Source organism: Rhipicephalus microplus, chromosome 6, assembly GCF_043290135.1.
Source record: "Rhipicephalus microplus isolate Deutch F79 chromosome 6, USDA_Rmic, whole genome shotgun sequence".
Classification (NCBI taxonomy): Eukaryota; Metazoa; Arthropoda; class Arachnida; order Ixodida; family Ixodidae; genus Rhipicephalus; species Rhipicephalus microplus.
Window position 1 is genome coordinate 85,444,811 of NC_134705.1, and position 20,467 is coordinate 85,465,277.

A 20,467-nucleotide genomic window follows, 5' to 3' on the forward strand; every position below is an offset into this window, starting at 1 on the left:
GCCGAGTCCACAAGCGCCAGCGACTCCTCCGACACCAACCAGAGACCCTCTTCAGCCTCCGCTGCGTGTTCTGTCAGCGCGCAGGAATCTACCAGCGCCGACGCACTCGGCGACTTCACAACGGGAAGCGGCTCGGAATCCAGCTCTCCTGACTCGTCGCGCGACGCCTGGGTAGTGGACACCTCGGCTAGCGAGGAGCAGGACTCGGCGGAGAAAGACAGGGAAACTTACGAAGAGGAGCAAGTGACACTAAGCGTAACGGACCGCGAATTCCCACCTCTCCCCCGTGGGCCTAGTAGCGACGCGAACTACGACGACACACCCATTAAGAGCTGCGGCCACTACGTACTCCCGTCTGACCCCCCCGCGGCTGCCCCAAGGCCCAGCCTCAAGTCAGACGCCGACATCAGTAAAGGCAGCGGAACCCCTTCTGAGAACAAGAGTAAATGTGGCCTCGAAAGGCGGCATCGTTCACGCTCGCGACGTAGGCCGGCGGCCGGCACCAGCCTCGAGGAATCGGGGCGAGCAGAGAGCGCCGAGAGATTTTTACGCCGCTCAATCCCCCCCGAAGGGAGTAGCGACAGCGAAGCTGCCCGTCGTAAGAACCCCAAGAAGCTACGTAGGGGCTCGGTTGGTGACGGCCCCCCCACGGCTTCGGTCGATTAAATAGTGCGCCCAAGACAGGCGAGACCCCCCCCCCCCGAGCTTTCTTTTTTTTCCTTTAACGCCATGACCGCACATCGAACAGCTGCCCGAGCTGAACAGCGTTCGCGAAATGATAGCCGCCGATAAGCTCGCGGCCGCCGATATGACGTCATTGAGGCACACTCTTTTCTTTCATCACTTTCCGGCTTTGCATCGCCGACGACCGTCCCGATACGGAGCACCCCCCCCCCTCTCCCCTTGTTTACACGCGCTGTGTTTCCCTTCTCTTTTTTTGTTTTTCCTTTGACCGATAAAGTCTTTTTTTCATGTCGCTTTTAACATTTGCCACGTGGAATGTTCGCGGTTTCCGCAATAAGGACAAGCAGCGTTCCATTTTGTCCTTCGCTCGGCAAAATAATATTGACTTACTTTTCATCCAAGAAACAAATTTTCGGTCCCCCTTAGATGTGGCGCAGTTTCGACGTGACTGCTTTGTTGATGGTTTCTTTTCCCTCTCAAACGCTAAGTCTTGTGGCACTGGAGTGATCTTCGTATCGGGACGGTTCCGCCAGAAGTCACACTGCATCTTTGGTGCGAATGGACGTACTCTCCTGCTAGACATCTACGTGGATGGAAGGAGAGTCCGCTTCGTGAGCGTCTACGCTCCCGTGACACGAAGGGACACGAACGCCTTCTTTCAGGCACTGCACGAACACCTGCTCGAACCCCTGCCTCACGTACTGGTTGGTGATTTCAATTGTGTGGTCGACTCGACAAGAGATATCCGCGGCCCAGGGAGAGGAGGCTCAACATACCACGCCAAGGAGCTGGTTAAGATCCTCCGGCACCTGCGGCTAACAGACGCCTGGGTTCACCTCCACGGTGACACCTTTGCACCAACCCGGTCGTCAAGATCCACCGCGAGCAGAATCGACCGAGCTTACGTCCCTGACTTCCTTCTCCCATCCGTCATATCTTGCACAACGTCCACCCTACCGGCTTCATTGGATAAAAAGACTGACCATATTCCAGTTATCACGACTGTGAGAGGCTCACCCGGGCCCCGAGCAGGGGACGAATGTTGGAGACTGGATCCAGCGCTCTTGAAGGACGCAGCTAGTCTCCAAGAAGTCAAAAGTGCAATAGTGGAGACCGTGAGAGGAGTCCCCCGGGTCACCGCCGAAGCTTGGGACGACCTAAAGTCGGCATGGGGAGATATCCTACGAAAGACAGGCAGAGAGCGGAAGCGCCGCATCACTCGTGAAATGAACGAGCTCCTGCGCAGGAGGCGAATTATCGAAGGCGCTGACACCCTCACCGCCTGCACGCAGGATTACTTGGACTCCCTGCAAGTGAGATATGACAGGCTTCTCCAGGAGTTGACACAGAGGTCAGGGGCAACCCAGCAGTCTGAGGGAGAAGACCCAACAGTTGACTTGCGAGAGGCATACGGGAACGCCTCCCTGAAAATCACGGAGCTTAGGCGCCCGGATGGAACTACTACGGTTGACCCGGCGGAAATCACAGCGATCTTTCGTGACCATTTCAAGTCGGCATTTCAAGAGCCTCAACCCCGTGGGCCGGAGACGGAACCAGGCCTCCTGACGGACCTGTGCTCGAAGTTGCGCCGCCTCGATGGGGACGAGTGTGTAACCTTGTGTGGCGAGGCGTCGTTGGAGGAACTGCGTTACGCCGTTAAAAGTATGACCCCGAATTCCGCTCCGGGAACGGACGGCCTCACAGCAGCGTTCTACGCAACCTTCTTCGACGTCTTGGGCGACCCATTGTTGGCACTCGTGAACCAGGTCCTAACGCAGCACAGTAAGCCAAACTCCTTCAGTGCAGGGCGGATCGTTCTGATTCTGAAGGAAGGTGCCCCTCCGTGCGAGCCAGCGTCCTGGCGCCCGATCACGCTACTTAACACCGACTATAAGATCGTGGCGACCATCCTTAACAACAGACTCAAGCCGTTCCTGCCGGACATCATCGCTGCTCATCAGTCTTGCGCCGTCCCAGGCAGGTCCATATTCGCGAACCTCTCGCTGACAAGGGACGTTTTCGAATATGCCTCACGGAAACAAGTCTCGGGAGCTTTCTTTTCGCTGGACCAAGCCAAAGCGTTTGATAGAGTGCGGCACAGCTACCTCTTCGGACTGCTTGGCGAGTTCGGCCTCCCAGAAAGTTTTGTTGAGGTAATCAAGCTTCTCTACTCGGAGTTGAGGTGCAGCGTTCTGGTGAACGGCTCTACGACCGACGAGTTCATGTACACCCGAGGAATAAGGCAGGGGTGCCCGCTGGGCCCGACACTCTTTGTCCTGTCCATAGAGCCATTGCTCACGACACTTGCCAGCGACGAGCTCTTTAGAGGTCTGCCACTAACGGGCACTGATGAACTTAAGGTGCTGGCCTATGCCGACGATGTCTCCCTGTTCGTCAGAACCCCAAGCAGCATCGAACGCTTCCGCCGCACCTTCGCCCGCTACGCAGAGGTGTCCGGCGCTCAACTCAATGAAGGAAAAAGTAAAGCCCTGCTGTTCGGCCGTTTTCCAGCAGGAGCAGCTGGTAACATCCAGACCGTATCTACCGTTAAGGTCCTGGGCGTGTACTTCACGTGTGAGGGTGTGGCCGCATCCACGTGGGCCAGAGTGCTACAACGCGCGCAGCAGCTCATCGAGCGAGCCCTACTTCACGACCTCACGCTCCACGAGAAGGCTCTCGCCGCAAAAACGAGCGTCTGTGCGTTGGCAGCCTACGCGAGCCGTGTTGCTGTCATGCCAGCGAAAACGGCAACACAGCTGAGCAAAATCATCAATGCCTTTCTGTGGAATGGCAAGCCCCCGCCAGTTCGCCGACACCTACTGCAGTTGGCTGTGAGCGAGGGCGGGCTAGGTCTCCCACACGTGCAATCGCTCGCCAAAATTCTCGCCCTCAAGACGGCCCGCTCCCTTTTCCAGGCGGGCGACTACTATGGGAGACGCTTGCTACTCTATTGGAGCGGCGCGAATAACACCTGGTTGGGTGCGAGCGGACACCCCGGACCCCTGGCGGAACCTCCCGCCCTGTTCTATAAAGCGGCGTCCGCTACCATGCGAATGCTCAGCAAGGAAGCGCCCTCGGGCAACGTCGATGAAGACCCACCTGCGCGGCTGATCGAAGCTCTCACGCTCAGCCAGTTAAGCGACGCCGACAAGAGTAAAGCAGAGGCTGCAAAGCGATCGCTAGCAAGACTCGGCCGAAGTTCGCCAAGGCCCGTTCGCGACTTCCTCTGGAAAAAAGCGTGGGGAGTCCTACCGACTAGACAGCGACTCCACAAATTTGGCATCGTCCCGGACGCCAAGTGCCCCAACTGCCGCGAAGTCGAGTCGCAAACGCACGCTCTACAGCAATGCTCAGCGGCGAAACCCGTTTGGCGCCTCGTTGAGCGCACCTTTGGCATTCGCCCCCCTCCTCACCTTAAGCGCAACAAGGGCACGTTTGCAAAGTTAGTGGTCGCTTGTACGCTCTTCGCTATCTGGCAGCGCCGCTCACTTGCGGAGGCGCGCAGCTCGCCGGTCAGGGCAGCTTACCCGGTCGTCACCAGAATCAGGCGCATGATATGGCGCTACTTATCGGAACAGCTTGAAGCCAGTGGCGAGGAAAAGTTCCTCCGCCGCTGGCACACCAAATTCTTTTTTGTTAAAGATGCGAAGCTCCGCACCCCAATAATTCCTTACTAACCCCGGCTCCCCTCCATGCCGTTCCAACCGCACTAAATACTACACGCCCTGAAACATGTCTGCACGATAGTGCACGCACAATCCTTTCTTGTTTTTCTTCCCCCATGTCTTATGTATATACGTTCATGTGACAGCACATCGCCTTGTACATATGTAAATAATTTGCGTGTTCCTTTCTCCAGTTCCTTTTGCACATCAAGAATAGTGTATTTAAGTGCTTGCTTTTGACACATGTGAACAGCGCCTTCTCAAACGCCTTTTTATTCATAACTGTTTGCATGACTACGTATACTCTTGTATAAACGATGACATTTATGCACTTTTACCCCTTTTTTTCGTTCTACCATCGGAACGATTATACTTGTTTCCGCACAACTTGTGCATAAGATTCCAGCCAAACTGTGGCTGAGTATTCTGTAAAAACCGGTCTAAAGTGCCCTTTATGTCTGAAGTTAAATAAACTTCTCTTTGATGTAGTATCTGTTCTTATCAGCTTAATATCTGATACGGATCCTATTTGGATCCAAGATATTAAACTTATTTTTGTGATGCGGCGGAGTGCTTGAAGCTTGCTTCACCTCCGCCACGGGTTGGCCCGGTATTGCACTACCTCCGGGATCGGCCCACTCACCCCCTGCGGGGTGAGTTCGACAATAAATTCAATGATAGAAGGAGTGTTCGGATTTACCCATGATACCGGGGTAAACGGCGTGGGTGCGTCGAGTGTCCGAGACGGTGGCGGCACGCCGCCCCGGCTGACGCGGTATTCGCGGGCAGGGAGTGCGCTAGCTGTGTTTGCACTTACGATTGCTCTGGGAAAATAAATGTTTCCGTGTGTATTTCATATATGGAGGGTCTCTTTTATTTTGTTATGTTCACACGTACATACTCAAGTTTCTTATTTTTTTTAACATTCCTACTCATATCAATAAAACTATTGAGGAAATTATCATTACTGTTTCGGAGGAAAGCTAGAAGTGTGTATACGATGTGTATGCATGTGCGATGTGTATGTATGTATGTGTGTAGAAGTGTGTATGTATGTGCCAAGCTATTTCCGCTTTTCGAATTCACCCGTTTCGCAACGAAAAATAAAAAAGCCTCTAGAAAATGGGGTTTGGTTGGTGTTTCTGTTTACAGTTGCAGTGGCAAGCGAAGGCATTTTTATTTCACATCTTCACGCGGCGTCTGAACCTGAAGACGCGTGCTCTCGCCACGTCTACGCATCTACACTATTCCCCATCACAAATTAAAATCGCAAAGAACGCCACACGACCCACTCCGCACACACCTGCTGTACGGTGGAGCGGCAAAGCCCCGATGTGCTTTTCCTATGTCCACTGACCTTTGGGGTTTGACGTCCCAAAACCACCATATGATTATGGGAAAATTTCGACCACCTGGGGTTCTTTCACGTGCACCCTAATCTGAGCACAGGGAAATGCAGCCGCCGCGGCCGGGATTCGATCCCACCACCTGCGGGTCAGCAGCCGAGTACCTTACGGCCATCAGACCACCACGGCGGGCATCGCCTTGTTGATCAAACACTTCATTTCTGAACACCATCTCATACCAGCTCATCCACCGTTGGCTCTCGTTAATTACAACGAACATCCTCGCACGCTCACCTCAATGGAATTGCCAGTTGCTGGAAGTTCCAAGAAAATTGCGCACTAGACGTACGGACGCACCACGCACGTACCTGAAGCGACGTGGACCCCAGGACGCGTGAGATCACGCCCCGGGCGCGCTTTGCCTCCGTACCCACTCGTCACTCCTCACAGCTTCACTAAGCCGAGTATGTAGAAGTCGAAGAAGCAGAACAACAAACCAGCCAATCCCCCACAGTGGGTGTGAGCCACAAGTGAAGGTCAACAAAAACAAGCAACACCAGCGAGCGCAGTGACGAAGCTATCGTAATGGGGCGAAATAATCCACGAATATGGCTGCACGTTGACGCACGGTCGCATTTGTGCAACCACCCGTGTCTCCCGAAGACCGTCTGTCGCGAGTCTTCGACGAAAAGCGCAGGCGAGTACTTCTCCACTGATTTCCGCGACCACTTGACGACCGCCTTCGGCCGCCTCATGTCCGTCCGGCACGATCGACGGAGCGCCGCACCAGCGCCTCGTACACGCCACCATAGCACTCCTACCCCTCGGAATCAGCAAAACTTTGACTCGGACGTTTTCGACCACGACAGACAGAACCTGCCGGCCCGTTGAACGCTTGAACGACATCGCAGCGGCAAGTCGCACACTCACGTTCCGTCACCCTCTGCCACATGATCCTTCATTCACCGGCTTCACAACCCACGCGGTAGACGTTTCGCACGCATTCCCGGGTCTGCCTTTCACGGCAGGACCTTCGTCGACCTCGGTGCGGTGTTCCGCCACGTCGGAACTTGCAAGGCATATGTTGAGCGTGCTGAAGCAGCCAAAGGCACCACCTTTTTGCCGATGATTGTGGGCGTCGTTGCAGAGGCGTTGCTTGGGCAGCCGGCGTAGAAGCCATGTTGGATGGGTGACGTATTCACATTTTGCGCAGTCATTTTTTTTTTTTTTTTTTTCCTTCCAGACTTTGGTGCTCGAGTTGGACATGTACACTATGCATCAGTTTTTAAAACAAGTGCTGTAGCATCCCTCGCGACATGGCTGATAATGTTCGCCGGCAAGCATTTGGTGTGACGTCATGGGCGCATAGAGAGTACGCATGCAAGCAAGCACGCGTGGCTTCGACCTCTGGGAAAAAGAAGGTTTCAGTTTTAACATGTTTGTAAGCGAAACTAGAAACTTCAAGCGGACTGGGGATAAAAGCAATGCCGTGAAGCCAGCGCTGCCGCTGTCGGTGCACAATGCTGGTTGTGCATGGGTGGACGTCGGAATTGCTTTGCTACTGTTTGCCCGGCTTTTGGCCAGAACTAAGTACGAGGTGTGAAAGAATGGATTTTAATTACGTGCTAATGAATTGCATCGCTTCTCGGCCTTTTGGCTAAGATCAAAGTGTAGTGTTGGCTTGTCCATCCTACTCCTGCTCTTTGTAGAAGCAATCGACCACCCGCCCGGTTAGTGCGGTGTCTTTCTCTGTCTCTTCTTGTGTTGTTGTTGTGTGCATGCCTTCTTAGCTTGTTCGAGCGACCAGCAACGACTGCCTGCGGATTCTTGGACCCCCCTGCTGACACTTGGTTCCTGCTGCCCTGGATTTCTGGCTCTGGTCATTGGTGAGATGCTAGTTCTTTAAAACACTTCTTTTTTGCCTTTCTTTTCCGCCCCCCTTTGGGGGGGTGGGTTCTCGTGCTCGGCGAGACGGGCTGCTCCAACCGGCCTTGCCGGCAGCTTCCCGTCTGAAAAGCACCCTTTTTCTTGTGTATTAGTTGGCTCAGCGGCCCTTGCATCATCTGCCCAAGTGATGTAAGATAGCGCAAGCCTTCCTTGCACGCTCTTTTTTTTTTTTTTATTTTTCTCTTCCGGAGCGCGCCTCTACTCTGGACACCAGCGAGCGCCGCTGGTGACCACGTGGAAGCAGCGTCTCCGCTCTCTCCTCTTTCTTCACTTTTCTCTCTCTTTTTTTTTTTTCCCCTCTCTTCTACTTTCTGTCCACGTGGCCCGCGCTAAGGCTCCCCTCCCGCTCCCACTGTTGCCAGCTACACTAACAATGTAGCCAGGCGACTTTCTCTCTACTCTTGCACGCCTTCTTTTCTTTTTTTTTTTTTTCGGAAGCGCCTTTGCTGACACGTGTCACTAGAGGGTCCGCTCAACCGGTTTCTCCTGCCTTCCTCTTTTTTTTTTTCCTCTCCCCTCTTCATTCGCTCGCTTTCTTCTCTCTTCTTTACTAATTCCTTCTCGTACCCTTCTCTCTGCTGCCGCAGTCGGTACTCCTTCTGCCTTCTTGGGGCAGCCAGCTGCACTCGCCATGTAGCTGGTAGCCCGCGACTCTCACTGGTGCGCACGCCGTGTTTTTTTTTTTCTTTCCACTTTCTTTCTCTTCCTTTTCCTCTCTGGGCGAGCGCACCCCTCTTCTCTCTTCTCCCCCGACCAGGGGGAGGAGGTCACTCACTACCTCATTTTCTTCCCCTTTGTCTTAGGTCGTCAGCCCCACTTAAGCATGGGTTGACGATCACCCCCCACCCCCACCTTTTTTTTTTTTTTTTTCTCTCTTTCCTCTCTTCCTTCTCTATCTCCTCTCCATCATTCTACTTCTTACTCAAGTGTACAGTGCCGTCTTTTATTGAAGTGTTTTTTCACAAGTTGCCTAAGTGTTCTCACGATGATGTACATCCGGCCTTGCTAATCCTGTTGTCTTTAGAAGTGTTCGCCCGCCAGTAGGTGATGTCCGAGGAGGTAGGTCCCCCGAATACAGGGGAGGCCGGGACGCCCACTGCACCGAGGCCGCGAGATGCCCAAAACCAACCCCAGCTAGGCAAGGAGGGACATACCCTTGATGTCTTCTTCCCAATCCCACACAGCTTCACCTGCCCCATAGACAAATGTGGGGTACGGTACTCCGGGATCAGCTGGACAAGCAGGCGACAAAGCTTGGTGCGGCATCTGCTAGACGAGCATGAGCTCAAAGTAAAGGTGGCATACACCTGTACCCTCTGCTCCACGACCGGCCTTGGGCTGCATCCCACACTCCACTCCTGCATCTCAAGAGGTAGACACGAGCTGTCGCCCCTCGACCTCAACAGGCACAAGTGTCCACAATGCCCTGCCACCATGACAACAAGGAAAGGGCTGGACAACCACATGCGCAAACACAGAAAACAGGAAGCACAGCACATGAACGAGCGACCACCGACTGCAAGGACTTCGAGGGCTGCACCTACTGCAACTCCGACTGGCCGACCGCCCCGCGCTGCTGCCGGCAACCGAGCCACACGGACAATGACCCTTCGATCGTCACAGAGCTCCAACTCAACGACGTCAACGGGATCATCACCAAGCGAGGACAGCGCGACACTGAGCGCAACGCCGGACTCTCCAACACCAACAGAGCTGGCACTCACACCTTCCTCCCCCCTTCTAGGTGACTTGCAAGAAATCCCTGACCGGGTTTCGGCAACCACGGGCACCCCATCGCCCACGCCTAGCGAGGCCTCCACCGCGAGGAGCAGGTCTTCATGTGCCTCTCTGTTCTCACAGGTTGGAAACGCGTCCCCCATCACGCCGAGTCCCAGGCAACATGAGTCGCCGCACAGCGACACGGACCACGACAACCCACGGCGTTCCCGGCCACCATCACTGGACCGGGCCCCTACCCCTCTCCCTCCTCTCTTAGGCAGCACAGCTTGCTCTCCAAGCCAGAGCTCCAGGGATGCGACAATTCCATCAGCAACCAGCGAGGAGGAGTCACCACCAGAAGGGTCACGGTTTTCGTCCCGTCTCCAGCAGGATCCAGACACAGCCCGCGCTACTCAGAGGACCAGCCAGCAAGGAGCACCACAACAAAGCTTGGCAACAGCACAGCAGGACCCTCAAGCAAGTCCATCAGCCAGGGGTATCACCCACAGCGTCGACTCCCCCACACATCCAGCATCATCCGAGGGACTTTCGATAGACGACGCAGGCGGCGAATCACAGGACCCCGCCCCGCAGACAGTGAACCCCGGCGAGATCACCCTCTCCGGGCCAATCGACGACACAAGCGTACTCGCAGAACACAGCCAGCGAATCCGGCAACTGCTTCGGGAGCCCGCCACTGCTGAGCGCTGGGACGACTTCCTCTCCATCCTGGAGGAGGCCGTATCGGCGGTGAGGAAGGAGGCGAAAATTCCAGACAACCCTGCCGGTGGGAAACCCCGCGTCCCGACCAACCCGAACAACGCCCAGCAGATACAGAGCCTGTATCGTCGCAACCGCCGTCGGGCTGTTCGGATCATCGTACAGGGCGAAACCAAACTCTGCGAGATTCCGCTGGACAGACTGGAGCAACACTTTGCTGAAACATGGGCGCCGAAGGAAGGGAACACCCACCTGCTCCTTAACAAGGCTCGCCCGGACGACATGACAGAGATCTGCCTCGCCCGATTCACCAGCGACGAGGTGGCGGCCCGTCTTCGCAGATGCGAAAACACGGCCCCCGGCAGTGACAGGATCACCTACCGCCATTGGAAAGAACATGATCCTGAAGGTCTCTTTCTCTCCGCAGCATTCAACGTGTGCCTCCAGTACAAGCAAGTGCCCGACGCCTGGAAGGAAACGAGGACCATCCTCATCCACAAGAAGGGTGATCCGAGTGAGGTCACGAATTGGAGACCCATTGCCCTTGGGAACACCATCTCCAAGCTGTATGCGGGTTGCCTAGCTTCCCGCATGCAGCAGTGGGTGTGTGACCATGACGTGCTCTCGAGGTGTCAGAAGGGGTTCCTGCCGCACGACGGCGTGTTTGAACACAACTTCGTGCTGCAGGAGCGCCTGGACGCCGCGCGGGCCGGCGGTGGTGACCTTTGCGTGGCCTTTCTCGACTTCGCCAACGCATTTGGCTCAGTTCCGCACAACGCACTAATCGATTCTCTTCGTGGTGCAGGTGCAGGAGAGGACTTCTGCGCAATCATCGCAGACCTCTACCGAGACAACGCCACCCGGATTGTCGCCGAAGCTGGGACAACGGCCCCAGTCACAATCTCCGCCGGAATTAGACAGGGCTGCCCACTGAGCGGCCTGCTCTTCAACTTGGTGCTCGATCCAGTCATTCGGGCGGTCCAAGGAGGTGAGAGGCAGCACAATGTGCTGGCTTACGCCGATGATTTGACCCCCTTGGCGGACAGCCCCAAGAAACTGCAGGACCGCATCAACGTCGTGGCGGCTCTCGCGGGCCAGCTGGGACTTCGGCTGAACCCCAAGAAGTGCAGAAGCCTGCACCTCTCTGGTAGGACTCCCGTAGGCACTAGGGACACGAAATTCTTCGTCGACGGAGAAGAGATCCCTCGCATCAGTGACTACGAGAGTCAATCTTTTCTAGGACGCCCCGTCGGGTTCAGCCTTCTCCAAGACCGCTCTAAGGTCGATGAGGCGATCTCCGTCGGCCGCACCCTGCTCGAGTCCATGCTTGCCCCATGGCAGCGAATTGATGCACTGAAAACTTTTGTCTTTCCAGCACTCAACTTCGCCATGCGGTGCGGACAAGTGGGCAAGGCGGAATGGGCCCGCCTAGACGACGCACTCCGGCCCCTGATAAAGAAAACTCTTTATCTTCCAGGTAACGCTGCAAACAACTACCTCTACGGCAGCGCAGCGGCCGGAGCAGCTGGAATCCCCCTCGCCGCAGACACAAGTGACGCCTGCCGCGTGGACAACGCCTTCAAGCTTCTGACCTCCGCCGATCTCGAGGTCCGGGAACTTGCCTTCGAAGCGCTAACCAAAATTGTCTCCAAGCGCATTCGCAGGCAGGCCACCAACGAGGAGCTCGCCTGCTACCTCAGCGGCGAAACGGAGGGCATTTTCCAGGCACGGCCGACACAACTGCAGTCCGTCTGGACCGAGGCTCGGAAGGCTTCCCGCAGGCTACACGTCACCTGGGAAATTTTCGAGGACGGGGGGACCAGCATCACGTGTGACGGAGAGGAAACTCTCACGTCAAAGAAACGACGAAAAGTGGTGAAAACGCTGCGCTTAAGAATGATGCGGGCACGCGATCGCTTCCTTCAAGAAATGCCCAATCAAGGGAAGGCAATGGAATGCGTCGCCGCAGACCCGAGCAGCTCCCACTTCATGCGCTCCGGCAAATTCACCCGCTTTTGCGACTGGCGCTTCATCCACAGGGCACGCCTGAACCTCCTACCTGTGAATGGAGCCAACCCATGGACCACCTCCGCCGACAAACGGTGCCGTGTGTGCGGTTACGCAGTGGAAACGCTGCCACACGTCCTGGGTCACTGCATGCGCCACAGCATGGCCTACACCAGTCGTCACAACAAGATTGTGGCGAGGGTGAAACAAGCCGCCAGCAAGAAGTTCACGGTCACGCATGAGAACAGAGCGGTTGGTACCACCAACCTTCGCCCCGACCTCGTTCTCGCCAGGGGGGAAGAGGCGATCATCGTGGACGTGACCTGCCCCTTTGACAACCGGCTCAAAGCACTCGAGGCAGCCCGACTGGAAAAGGAACGAAAATACGAACCAGTTCGGGACTTCTTGCTCCGCCGCTACCAGAGAGTCACGATCGAAGCAGTCGTCGTCGGCATGCTTGGCTCCTGGGACCCGGCAAATGACAGAGTTTTCAAAAAACTCTGCAGCCGGAGATATCTCCGGTTACTTAAGAAGCTTGCAGTGAGCGAGACCATTGCAGCTTCTCGGGAAGTGTACTGCGCACACGTGGCCATAAAGTGACTGTCACTCGCTGGGCCACGTGCTGACAAAGTCACCCTCCCAAAGACATCGCAAAAATAAGAGGTGATACTACACGACACACGCCCCTTTCACTTTTTCTCCCCTGCTATTTCCTATTTTCACCTTCTCTATACACAGTTCACGATACACCACCTTCTTCCTTTCCGGTTGAAGGAACAAAAAATGAGAACAAGTTTTTCCTTTTCGGTCAGAAATGTTCCTAACATTTTTGAAAACCTCTGTTCTTATCAGCTTAATATCTGATACGGATCCTATTTGGATCCAAGATATTAAACTTATTTTTGTGATGCGGCGGAGTGCTTGAAGCTTGCTTCACCTCCGCCACGGGTTGGCCCGGTATTGCACTACCTCCGGGATCGGCCCACTCACCCCCTGCGGGGTGAGTTCGACAATAAATTCAATGATAGAAGGAGTGTTCGGATTTACCCATGATACCGGGGTAAACGGCGTGGGTGCGTCGAGTGTCCGAGACGGTGGCGGCACGCCGCCCCGGCTGACGCGGTATTCGCGGGCAGGGAGTGCGCTAGCTGTGTTTGCACTTACGATTGCTCTGGGAAAATAAATGTTTCCGTGTGTATTTCATATATGGAGGGTCTCTTTTATTTTGTTATGTTCACACGTACATACTCAAGTTTCTTATTTTTTTTAACATTCCTACTCATATCAATAAAACTATTGAGGAAATTATCATTACTGTTTCGGAGGAAAGCTAGAAGTGTGTATACGATGTGTATGCATGTGCGATGTGTATGTATGTATGTGTGTAGAAGTGTGTATGTATGTGCCAAGCTATTTCCGCTTTTCGAATTCACCCGTTTCGCAACGAAAAATAAAAAAGCCTCTAGAAAATGGGGTTTGGTTGGTGTTTCTGTTTACAGTTGCAGTGGCAAGCGAAGGCATTTTTATTTCACATCTTCACGCGGCGTCTGAACCTGAAGACGCGTGCTCTCGCCACGTCTACGCATCTACACTATTCCCCATCACAAATTAAAATCGCAAAGAACGCCACACGACCCACTCCGCACACACCTGCTGTACGGTGGAGCGGCAAAGCCCCGATGTGCTTTTCCTATGTCCACTGACCTTTGGGGTTTGACGTCCCAAAACCACCATATGATTATGGGAAAATTTCGACCACCTGGGGTTCTTTCACGTGCACCCTAATCTGAGCACAGGGAAATGCAGCCGCCGCGGCCGGGATTCGATCCCACCACCTGCGGGTCAGCAGCCGAGTACCTTACGGCCATCAGACCACCACGGCGGGCATCGCCTTGTTGATCAAACACTTCATTTCTGAACACCATCTCATACCAGCTCATCCACCGTTGGCTCTCGTTAATTACAACGAACATCCTCGCACGCTCACCTCAATGGAATTGCCAGTTGCTGGAAGTTCCAAGAAAATTGCGCACTAGACGTACGGACGCACCACGCACGTACCTGAAGCGACGTGGACCCCAGGACGCGTGAGATCACGCCCCGGGCGCGCTTTGCCTCCGTACCCACTCGTCACTCCTCACAGCTTCACTAAGCCGAGTATGTAGAAGTCGAAGAAGCAGAACAACAAACCAGCCAATCCCCCACAGTGGGTGTGAGCCACAAGTGAAGGTCAACAAAAACAAGCAACACCAGCGAGCGCAGTGACGAAGCTATCGTAATGGGGCGAAATAATCCACGAATATGGCTGCACGTTGACGCACGGTCGCATTTGTGCAACCACCCGTGTCTCCCGAAGACCGTCTGTCGCGAGTCTTCGACGAAAAGCGCAGGCGAGTACTTCTCCACTGATTTCCGCGACCACTTGACGACCGCCTTCGGCCGCCTCATGTCCGTCCGGCACGATCGACGGAGCGCCGCACCAGCGCCTCGTACACGCCACCATAGCACTCCTACCCCTCGGAATCAGCAAAACTTTGACTCGGACGTTTTCGACCACGACAGACAGAACCTGCCGGCCCGTTGAACGCTTGAACGACATCGCAGCGGCAAGTCGCACACTCACGTTCCGTCACCCTCTGCCACATGATCCTTCATTCACCGGCTTCACAACCCACGCGGTAGACGTTTCGCACGCATTCCCGGGTCTGCCTTTCACGGCAGGACCTTCGTCGACCTCGGTGCGGTGTTCCGCCACGTCGGAACTTGCAAGGCATATGTTGAGCGTGCTGAAGCAGCCAAAGGCACCACCTTTTTGCCGATGATTGTGGGCGTCGTTGCAGAGGCGTTGCTTGGGCAGCCGGCGTAGAAGCCATGTTGGATGGGTGACGTATTCACATTTTGCGCAGTCATTTTTTTTTTTTTTTTTTCCTTCCAGACTTTGGTGCTCGAGTTGGACATGTACACTATGCATCAGTTTTTAAAACAAGTGCTGTAGCATCCCTCGCGACATGGCTGATAATGTTCGCCGGCAAGCATTTGGTGTGACGTCATGGGCGCATAGAGAGTACGCATGCAAGCAAGCACGCGTGGCTTCGACCTCTGGGAAAAAGAAGGTTTCAGTTTTAACATGTTTGTAAGCGAAACTAGAAACTTCAAGCGGACTGGGGATAAAAGCAATGCCGTGAAGCCAGCGCTGCCGCTGTCGGTGCACAATGCTGGTTGTGCATGGGTGGACGTCGGAATTGCTTTGCTACTGTTTGCCCGGCTTTTGGCCAGAACTAAGTACGAGGTGTGAAAGAATGGATTTTAATTACGTGCTAATGAATTGCATCGCTTCTCGGCCTTTTGGCTAAGATCAAAGTGTAGTCGTGTGGCTTGACCGCCCTGCACTTTCGATCTTCGTGGAAGCAACCGGAACCCGCCCGGTTACAGCGGCGTCTTTATCCCTTCCCTCACCCAGCCCTATCCACGGCTACCACTGCTCTTGGGTGCCTGCTGCCTGCTGTTGCTGCCCGGATTGCTGCCTGCCTGCCTGGTGTTTCGCTGCCATCACCGCCTGGTCCTGCTCGCCTGGTTTCGGCGCTCGCTTCGCCGCCTGCTGCCTGGGTCCGCTCTCCTCCTCGCCGCCTGCCCAGCGGCGCTCGCTCGTCGCTGGCCTCGCCGCCCGCTCCGCTGCTTGCTCCCGCCTGCTGCCTGCTCGCCGCCTGCCCGCTCGCCGCCTGCCTAGCGGCGCTTGCTCGCCGCTACCGCCCGGGGCCGCCTGCTTGCCCCCTGCTCCCGCCTGCTGCTCCGGCGCCTCGCCAGCTATGTGGTCGCCCTGCTGGCCTCCCTGCCGCTGCTCCCGGAGACTCTCCCTGACCAGCGGTGGTCGCCGCGTCCCATGAGGCCGTCCTGATCTTCTGGCCGTCCCGCTTAGCGGGGCCGCTGGAACATGGCCTCCGGGGGCAACCCTGCTCCCGACGACAGCGAGGACGATGGCGACCCTCCCGTCCAGGAGCGCCAGCCTGAGCGTGAGGGTACCACCCTCACGCTCTTCTTTCCACTCCCGGCGACGTTTCTATGCTGCGAGGAGGGCTGCGCGACCGCCTACAACCCAGAAGTGTGGACGTCGCGCCGCCAGTCGCTGCAGCGGCACCTCGAAGGGGAGCATGGCGTGCGCATAACCCGGACGGTATACAACTGCACCATTTGCGGCGCTACGCTGGGGAAACGGCCGACAACGCATGGCTGCCTGGTGAACCTTCCAGCTGCTGCCCCTCCCCCCCCTCACCGGCACCAGTGCCCGACCTGCTCGAGCTCCTTCACGTCAAGGAAGGGGCTCTACAATCATGAGCAACGGCACCGTAGGGAGGAGGCACTTTTGGCCCGGCAGAACGCTACTGCCGGTCCACCACCAGCAGCCGCTGTGGCCGGTCCTTCAGGAGAGTCCTGCCGTGCAGGGGACACCAGGACGCCACCTCATCAGCCTCCACCTGGACCGGCTACACCCCCACATCCCCCCCTTTTGTCGGCGGTTTCCCCCACGCAGGCTGAAGGCGAGCTGATGGCGGACCAATGCCCCCCTGCCCCAAGCACCGTGACCGGGCCTCCCTCACAGGAGGTCACATCTGCTCCTATGGATGGAGATGGGGCCCTGGGGGAGCTTCCACTCGGAGCGACGCCCGACTCTGCGGACGACGACGGCACGGAGAGCGCGCCTGTACACCAGGCGGACAATGCGGGTGACGACCAGCCGGGTGATGACTCCAACCAGGCAGTACCGGCAGGCGATGACGTCAGCTCCTCGGAGGAGTACGCCAGCCCAGCTGTGGACGACACCGAGGAGCCAGCTAACCAGCAGATGGGGCGCGTCGTCGAGTTGTCGGCGCCTACCGAGCAGGCGACGACACTCGCAAACAACTTTGGCGAAGCGGGGCGAGAACCCGCCGAACCGACAGCGCCCCATGGTGACGTCACCGGCAGCAACTACGGTACACAGGACGAGGCAGCTGACACCCTGGGGCCCGAGAGTGCCTGGTTCCTGGCGGAGGTGACGGCAGAGCTACGAGACCTTGGCCGGAGCCCTGTGTCGGAGGAGCAATGGGCGCGGTTCGAGCCCATCCTGGACCGCGCCGAGGCAGCCATCGTTGACCATCTTCGGCTGCCCTGTCGGGGCTCACGCCAAACACCACCTCGGCGTGAGATAAACCCCGACAATGCTTCTCTCATACAGGGACTTTACAGGAGAAACCGGCGACGGGCTGTCCGCCTCATCGCGGAGGGCCCGTCCGAGCTCTGCCCCATCAACCCAGGCACCCTTCAAGGCCACTTCACTGAACTCTGGGCCCCGGTAGCCGTGGACACAACGCTCCTCAGGTCACGAGCCCCCACAACAGAGGAGATGGACACGTGCCCCTTCCTGCCAGACGAAGTCGCAGCCAAGCTCCGAAGGTGCGAAAGCACAGCTCCTGGGGAGGACCGTCTGACCTACCACCACTGGAGGCAGGTGGATCCTGACGGGCGGTTCCTGGCGGCGGTGTTCAACATCTGTCTCTTACACCGCCGCACACCCCAGAGCTGGAAATCATCGAGGACGATCCTGATTTACAAGAAAGGCGACCGCGAGGATCCTACAAACTGGCGACCCATTGCCCTTGGTCGAACGATCGCCAAACTGTATGCCGGGTGTCTCACGACCCGGCTGCAGCGGTGGTTGGGCGACCATGCGGTCTTGTCCAGGTGTCAGAAGGGCTTCCTGCCGTACGATGGGGTGTTTGAACACAACTTCGTGCTGCAGGGACGCCTGGATGACGCCAGGACAAAAGGTGGGGAGCTGTGCGTAGGTTTCCTCGACTACGCCAATGCCTTTGGCTCGGTCGCCCATCAGGCCCTCGTTGAGGCTGTCCGCGGCGCCGGCGCAGGGGAGACCTTCGCGGAGATCGTGGAGGAGCTCTACCGCGCCAACACCACCTGCGTCGTGGCAGCAGCTGGCACCACGGAGCCTATCCCCATCAGAGCTGGCCTGAGGCAGGGATGTCCACTGAGCGGCCTGCTATTCAACTTGGTGGTGGATCCAGTCATCAGGGCAGTGCAGGGAGGCGATAAGCAGCATAACATCCTTGCTTACGCCGATGATCTGACTCTGCTCGCTGCGGACCCCACCACCTTGCAGCGCCGTCTCAACGTCGTGACAGCCCTCTCGGACCGGCTGGGACTGCGACTCAAGCCCGCCAAGTGCCGCACCCTCCACCTATCCGGCCGCTATCCGGTGGGCACACGGCCCACCACTTTCACCGTTGGAGGCGTCCCGGTTCCGGCACTGGCGGACTACGAGGGGCATCGTTTCCTGGGGCGACCTGTGGGCTTTCGGGTCCTCCCGGACCAAACGACCGTCGACGAGGCCATCCACCTGGGCAGGAAGCTACTCTCCTCAATGCTCACCCCGTGGCAGAGGCTGGATGCAATTAAAACTTTTTTATATCCAGCTCTCAACTTCGCCATGCGGGTGGGCCTCGCCAGCAAGGGAGAGTGGCAGCGTCTGGATGACGAGCTCCGCCCCCTCATCAAGAAGACCCTGTACGTTCCGGCCAGAGCATCTAACGACTACGTGTACGGGAGCGCACGGGCCGGCACTGCAGGGATCCCTTTGGCGGCGGAGCTGAGTGACATCTGCCGGGTGGACGGGGCCTTCAAGCTCCTGACGTCGACGGACTCGGAGGTTCGGGAGCGGGCAAGGGAGGCGCTGCACCAGGTGGTCTCCAGGCGGCTCCGACGCGAGGCTGACGACGAGGACATCGAGGCCTACCTCTCGGGCGACACGGAGGGCGACTTCAGACAGACCCCATCTCAACTTCAGTCTGTCTGGACGGAGGCCCGCAAAGCCTCCCGTCGCCTAACTGTCGCCTGGGAGCTACAAGACCAGGGCGCCCGCATCACCTGCGGGGAGGCCACGGTGTCCGCGCGGAACCGGAACAAGCTGGTGAAAACTCTCCGGGCCATCCTCAGCCAGAACCGGGACCGTTCCCTCGAGGCGAAGCCAAACCAGGGCAAGGCGATGGCGTGTGTAGCGGCGGACCCCGCTAACTCCCACTTCATGCGGACCGGCCGCTACACCAGGTTCAAGGAGTGGCGCTTCATTCATCGAGCCCGGCTTAATCTCCTCCCCCTCAATGGCACACGTACCTGGGTACCTGCAGCAGATAAACGGTGCCGACGCTGCGGGTACAGGGAGGAGACGCTACCACACGTACTCTGCCATTGTATGCGGCAGAGCCGGGCAATGACGGAGCGCCACAACGCCATCGTCGCACGTATCAAGAAGGCTGCCCTGGGAAGGTTCACCGTCATCGGGGAGAACCAACAGATCGGACTTCCCGGCCTGCGCCCTGACCTGGTCCTGGCACGAGGCGAGGAAGCCTTGATCCTGGACGTCTGCTGCCCTTTCGACAACAGACTGCAGGCGTTCCAGGAAGCCCGGAGGCTTAAGGAGGAGAAGTACGCCCCCTTACAGCGACATCTCCTCCGACGGTTCCAGCGCGTCTCCGTCGAAGCCATCGTCGTCGGCTGCCTGGGGTCGTGGGATCCGGCTAACGATCGTGTCACGCGCAGACTGTGTTCCAAGAACTATCTGCGAACAATGAAACGCTTGTGCGTCAGTGACACGATCGCGGCTTCCACGGACATTTATCGCCACCATATCGGTGTACAGTGACATTGTATAGCCAAAGTTTTTAGAGTTGCGATTTTTTCATGTTTTTAGACTTATACACCTCTACAGTTTTACCGTTTTTAACGTATTTGTTCTAACCGTTTTTAACCCTTTCGTTACCAGATTTTAACTTATACACTTATACAAAGTTTTCTTTTTGAGTTTTTTCCTAACCATTATGATGTTTTTGTACGTAAAAATTGAATAAAAAATCTGTTCTTATCAGCTTAATATCTGATACGGATCCTATTTGGATCCAAGATATTAAACTTATTTTTGTGATGCGGCGGAGTGCTTGAAGCTTGCTTCACCTCCGCCACGGGTTGGCCCGGTATTGCACTACCTCCGGGATCGGCCCACTCACCCCCTGCGGGGTGAGTTCGACAATAAATTCAATGATAGAAGGAGTGTTCGGATTTACCCATGATACCGGGGTAAACGGCGTGGGTGCGTCGAGTGTCCGAGACGGTGGCGGCACGCCGCCCCGGCTGACGCGGTATTCGCGGGCAGGGAGTGCGCTAGCTGTGTTTGCACTTACGATTGCTCTGGGAAAATAAATGTTTCCGTGTGTATTTCATATATGGAGGGTCTCTTTTATTTTGTTATGTTCACACGTACATACTCAAGTTTCTTATTTTTTTTAACATTCCTACTCATATCAATAAAACTATTGAGGAAATTATCATTACTGT

General features: G+C 56.3%; 2 protein-coding genes, 1 non-coding gene and 2 pseudogenes across 3 annotated transcripts in view; all 5 read left to right on the top strand.

Annotated features, from left to right (window-relative positions):
• The first annotated feature begins 4,818 nt into the window (after positions 1–4,818).
• LOC142766143 (U2 spliceosomal RNA) lies at positions 4,819–4,993 on the top strand (annotated as a pseudogene).
• Positions 4,994–12,900: 7,907 nt separating this feature from the next.
• Positions 12,901–13,079, top strand: LOC142766374 (U2 spliceosomal RNA; annotated as a pseudogene).
• Positions 13,080–15,559: 2,480 nt separating this feature from the next.
• LOC119168652 (uncharacterized) overlaps positions 15,560–20,467 on the top strand; it is a 293,472-nt gene continuing 288,564 nt past the window's right edge. Inside the window, exon 1 of the mRNA XM_075866130.1 lies at positions 15,560–15,694. The gene's annotated coding sequence lies outside the window, so the exon portion shown is untranslated. The remainder of the gene's footprint in view (positions 15,695–20,467) is intronic.
• LOC142765349 (uncharacterized) lies at positions 16,013–20,128 on the top strand. The gene has a single exon (XM_075866127.1). It carries the CDS (start codon positions 16,020–16,022, stop codon positions 19,776–19,778), a length of 3,759 nt encoding a protein of 1,252 aa, XP_075722242.1. The 5' UTR covers positions 16,013–16,019; the 3' UTR covers positions 19,779–20,128.
• On the top strand, positions 19,957–20,140 carry LOC142766260 (U2 spliceosomal RNA). The gene has a single exon (XR_012884446.1). It is a non-coding gene; the product is annotated as a U2 spliceosomal RNA (small nuclear RNA).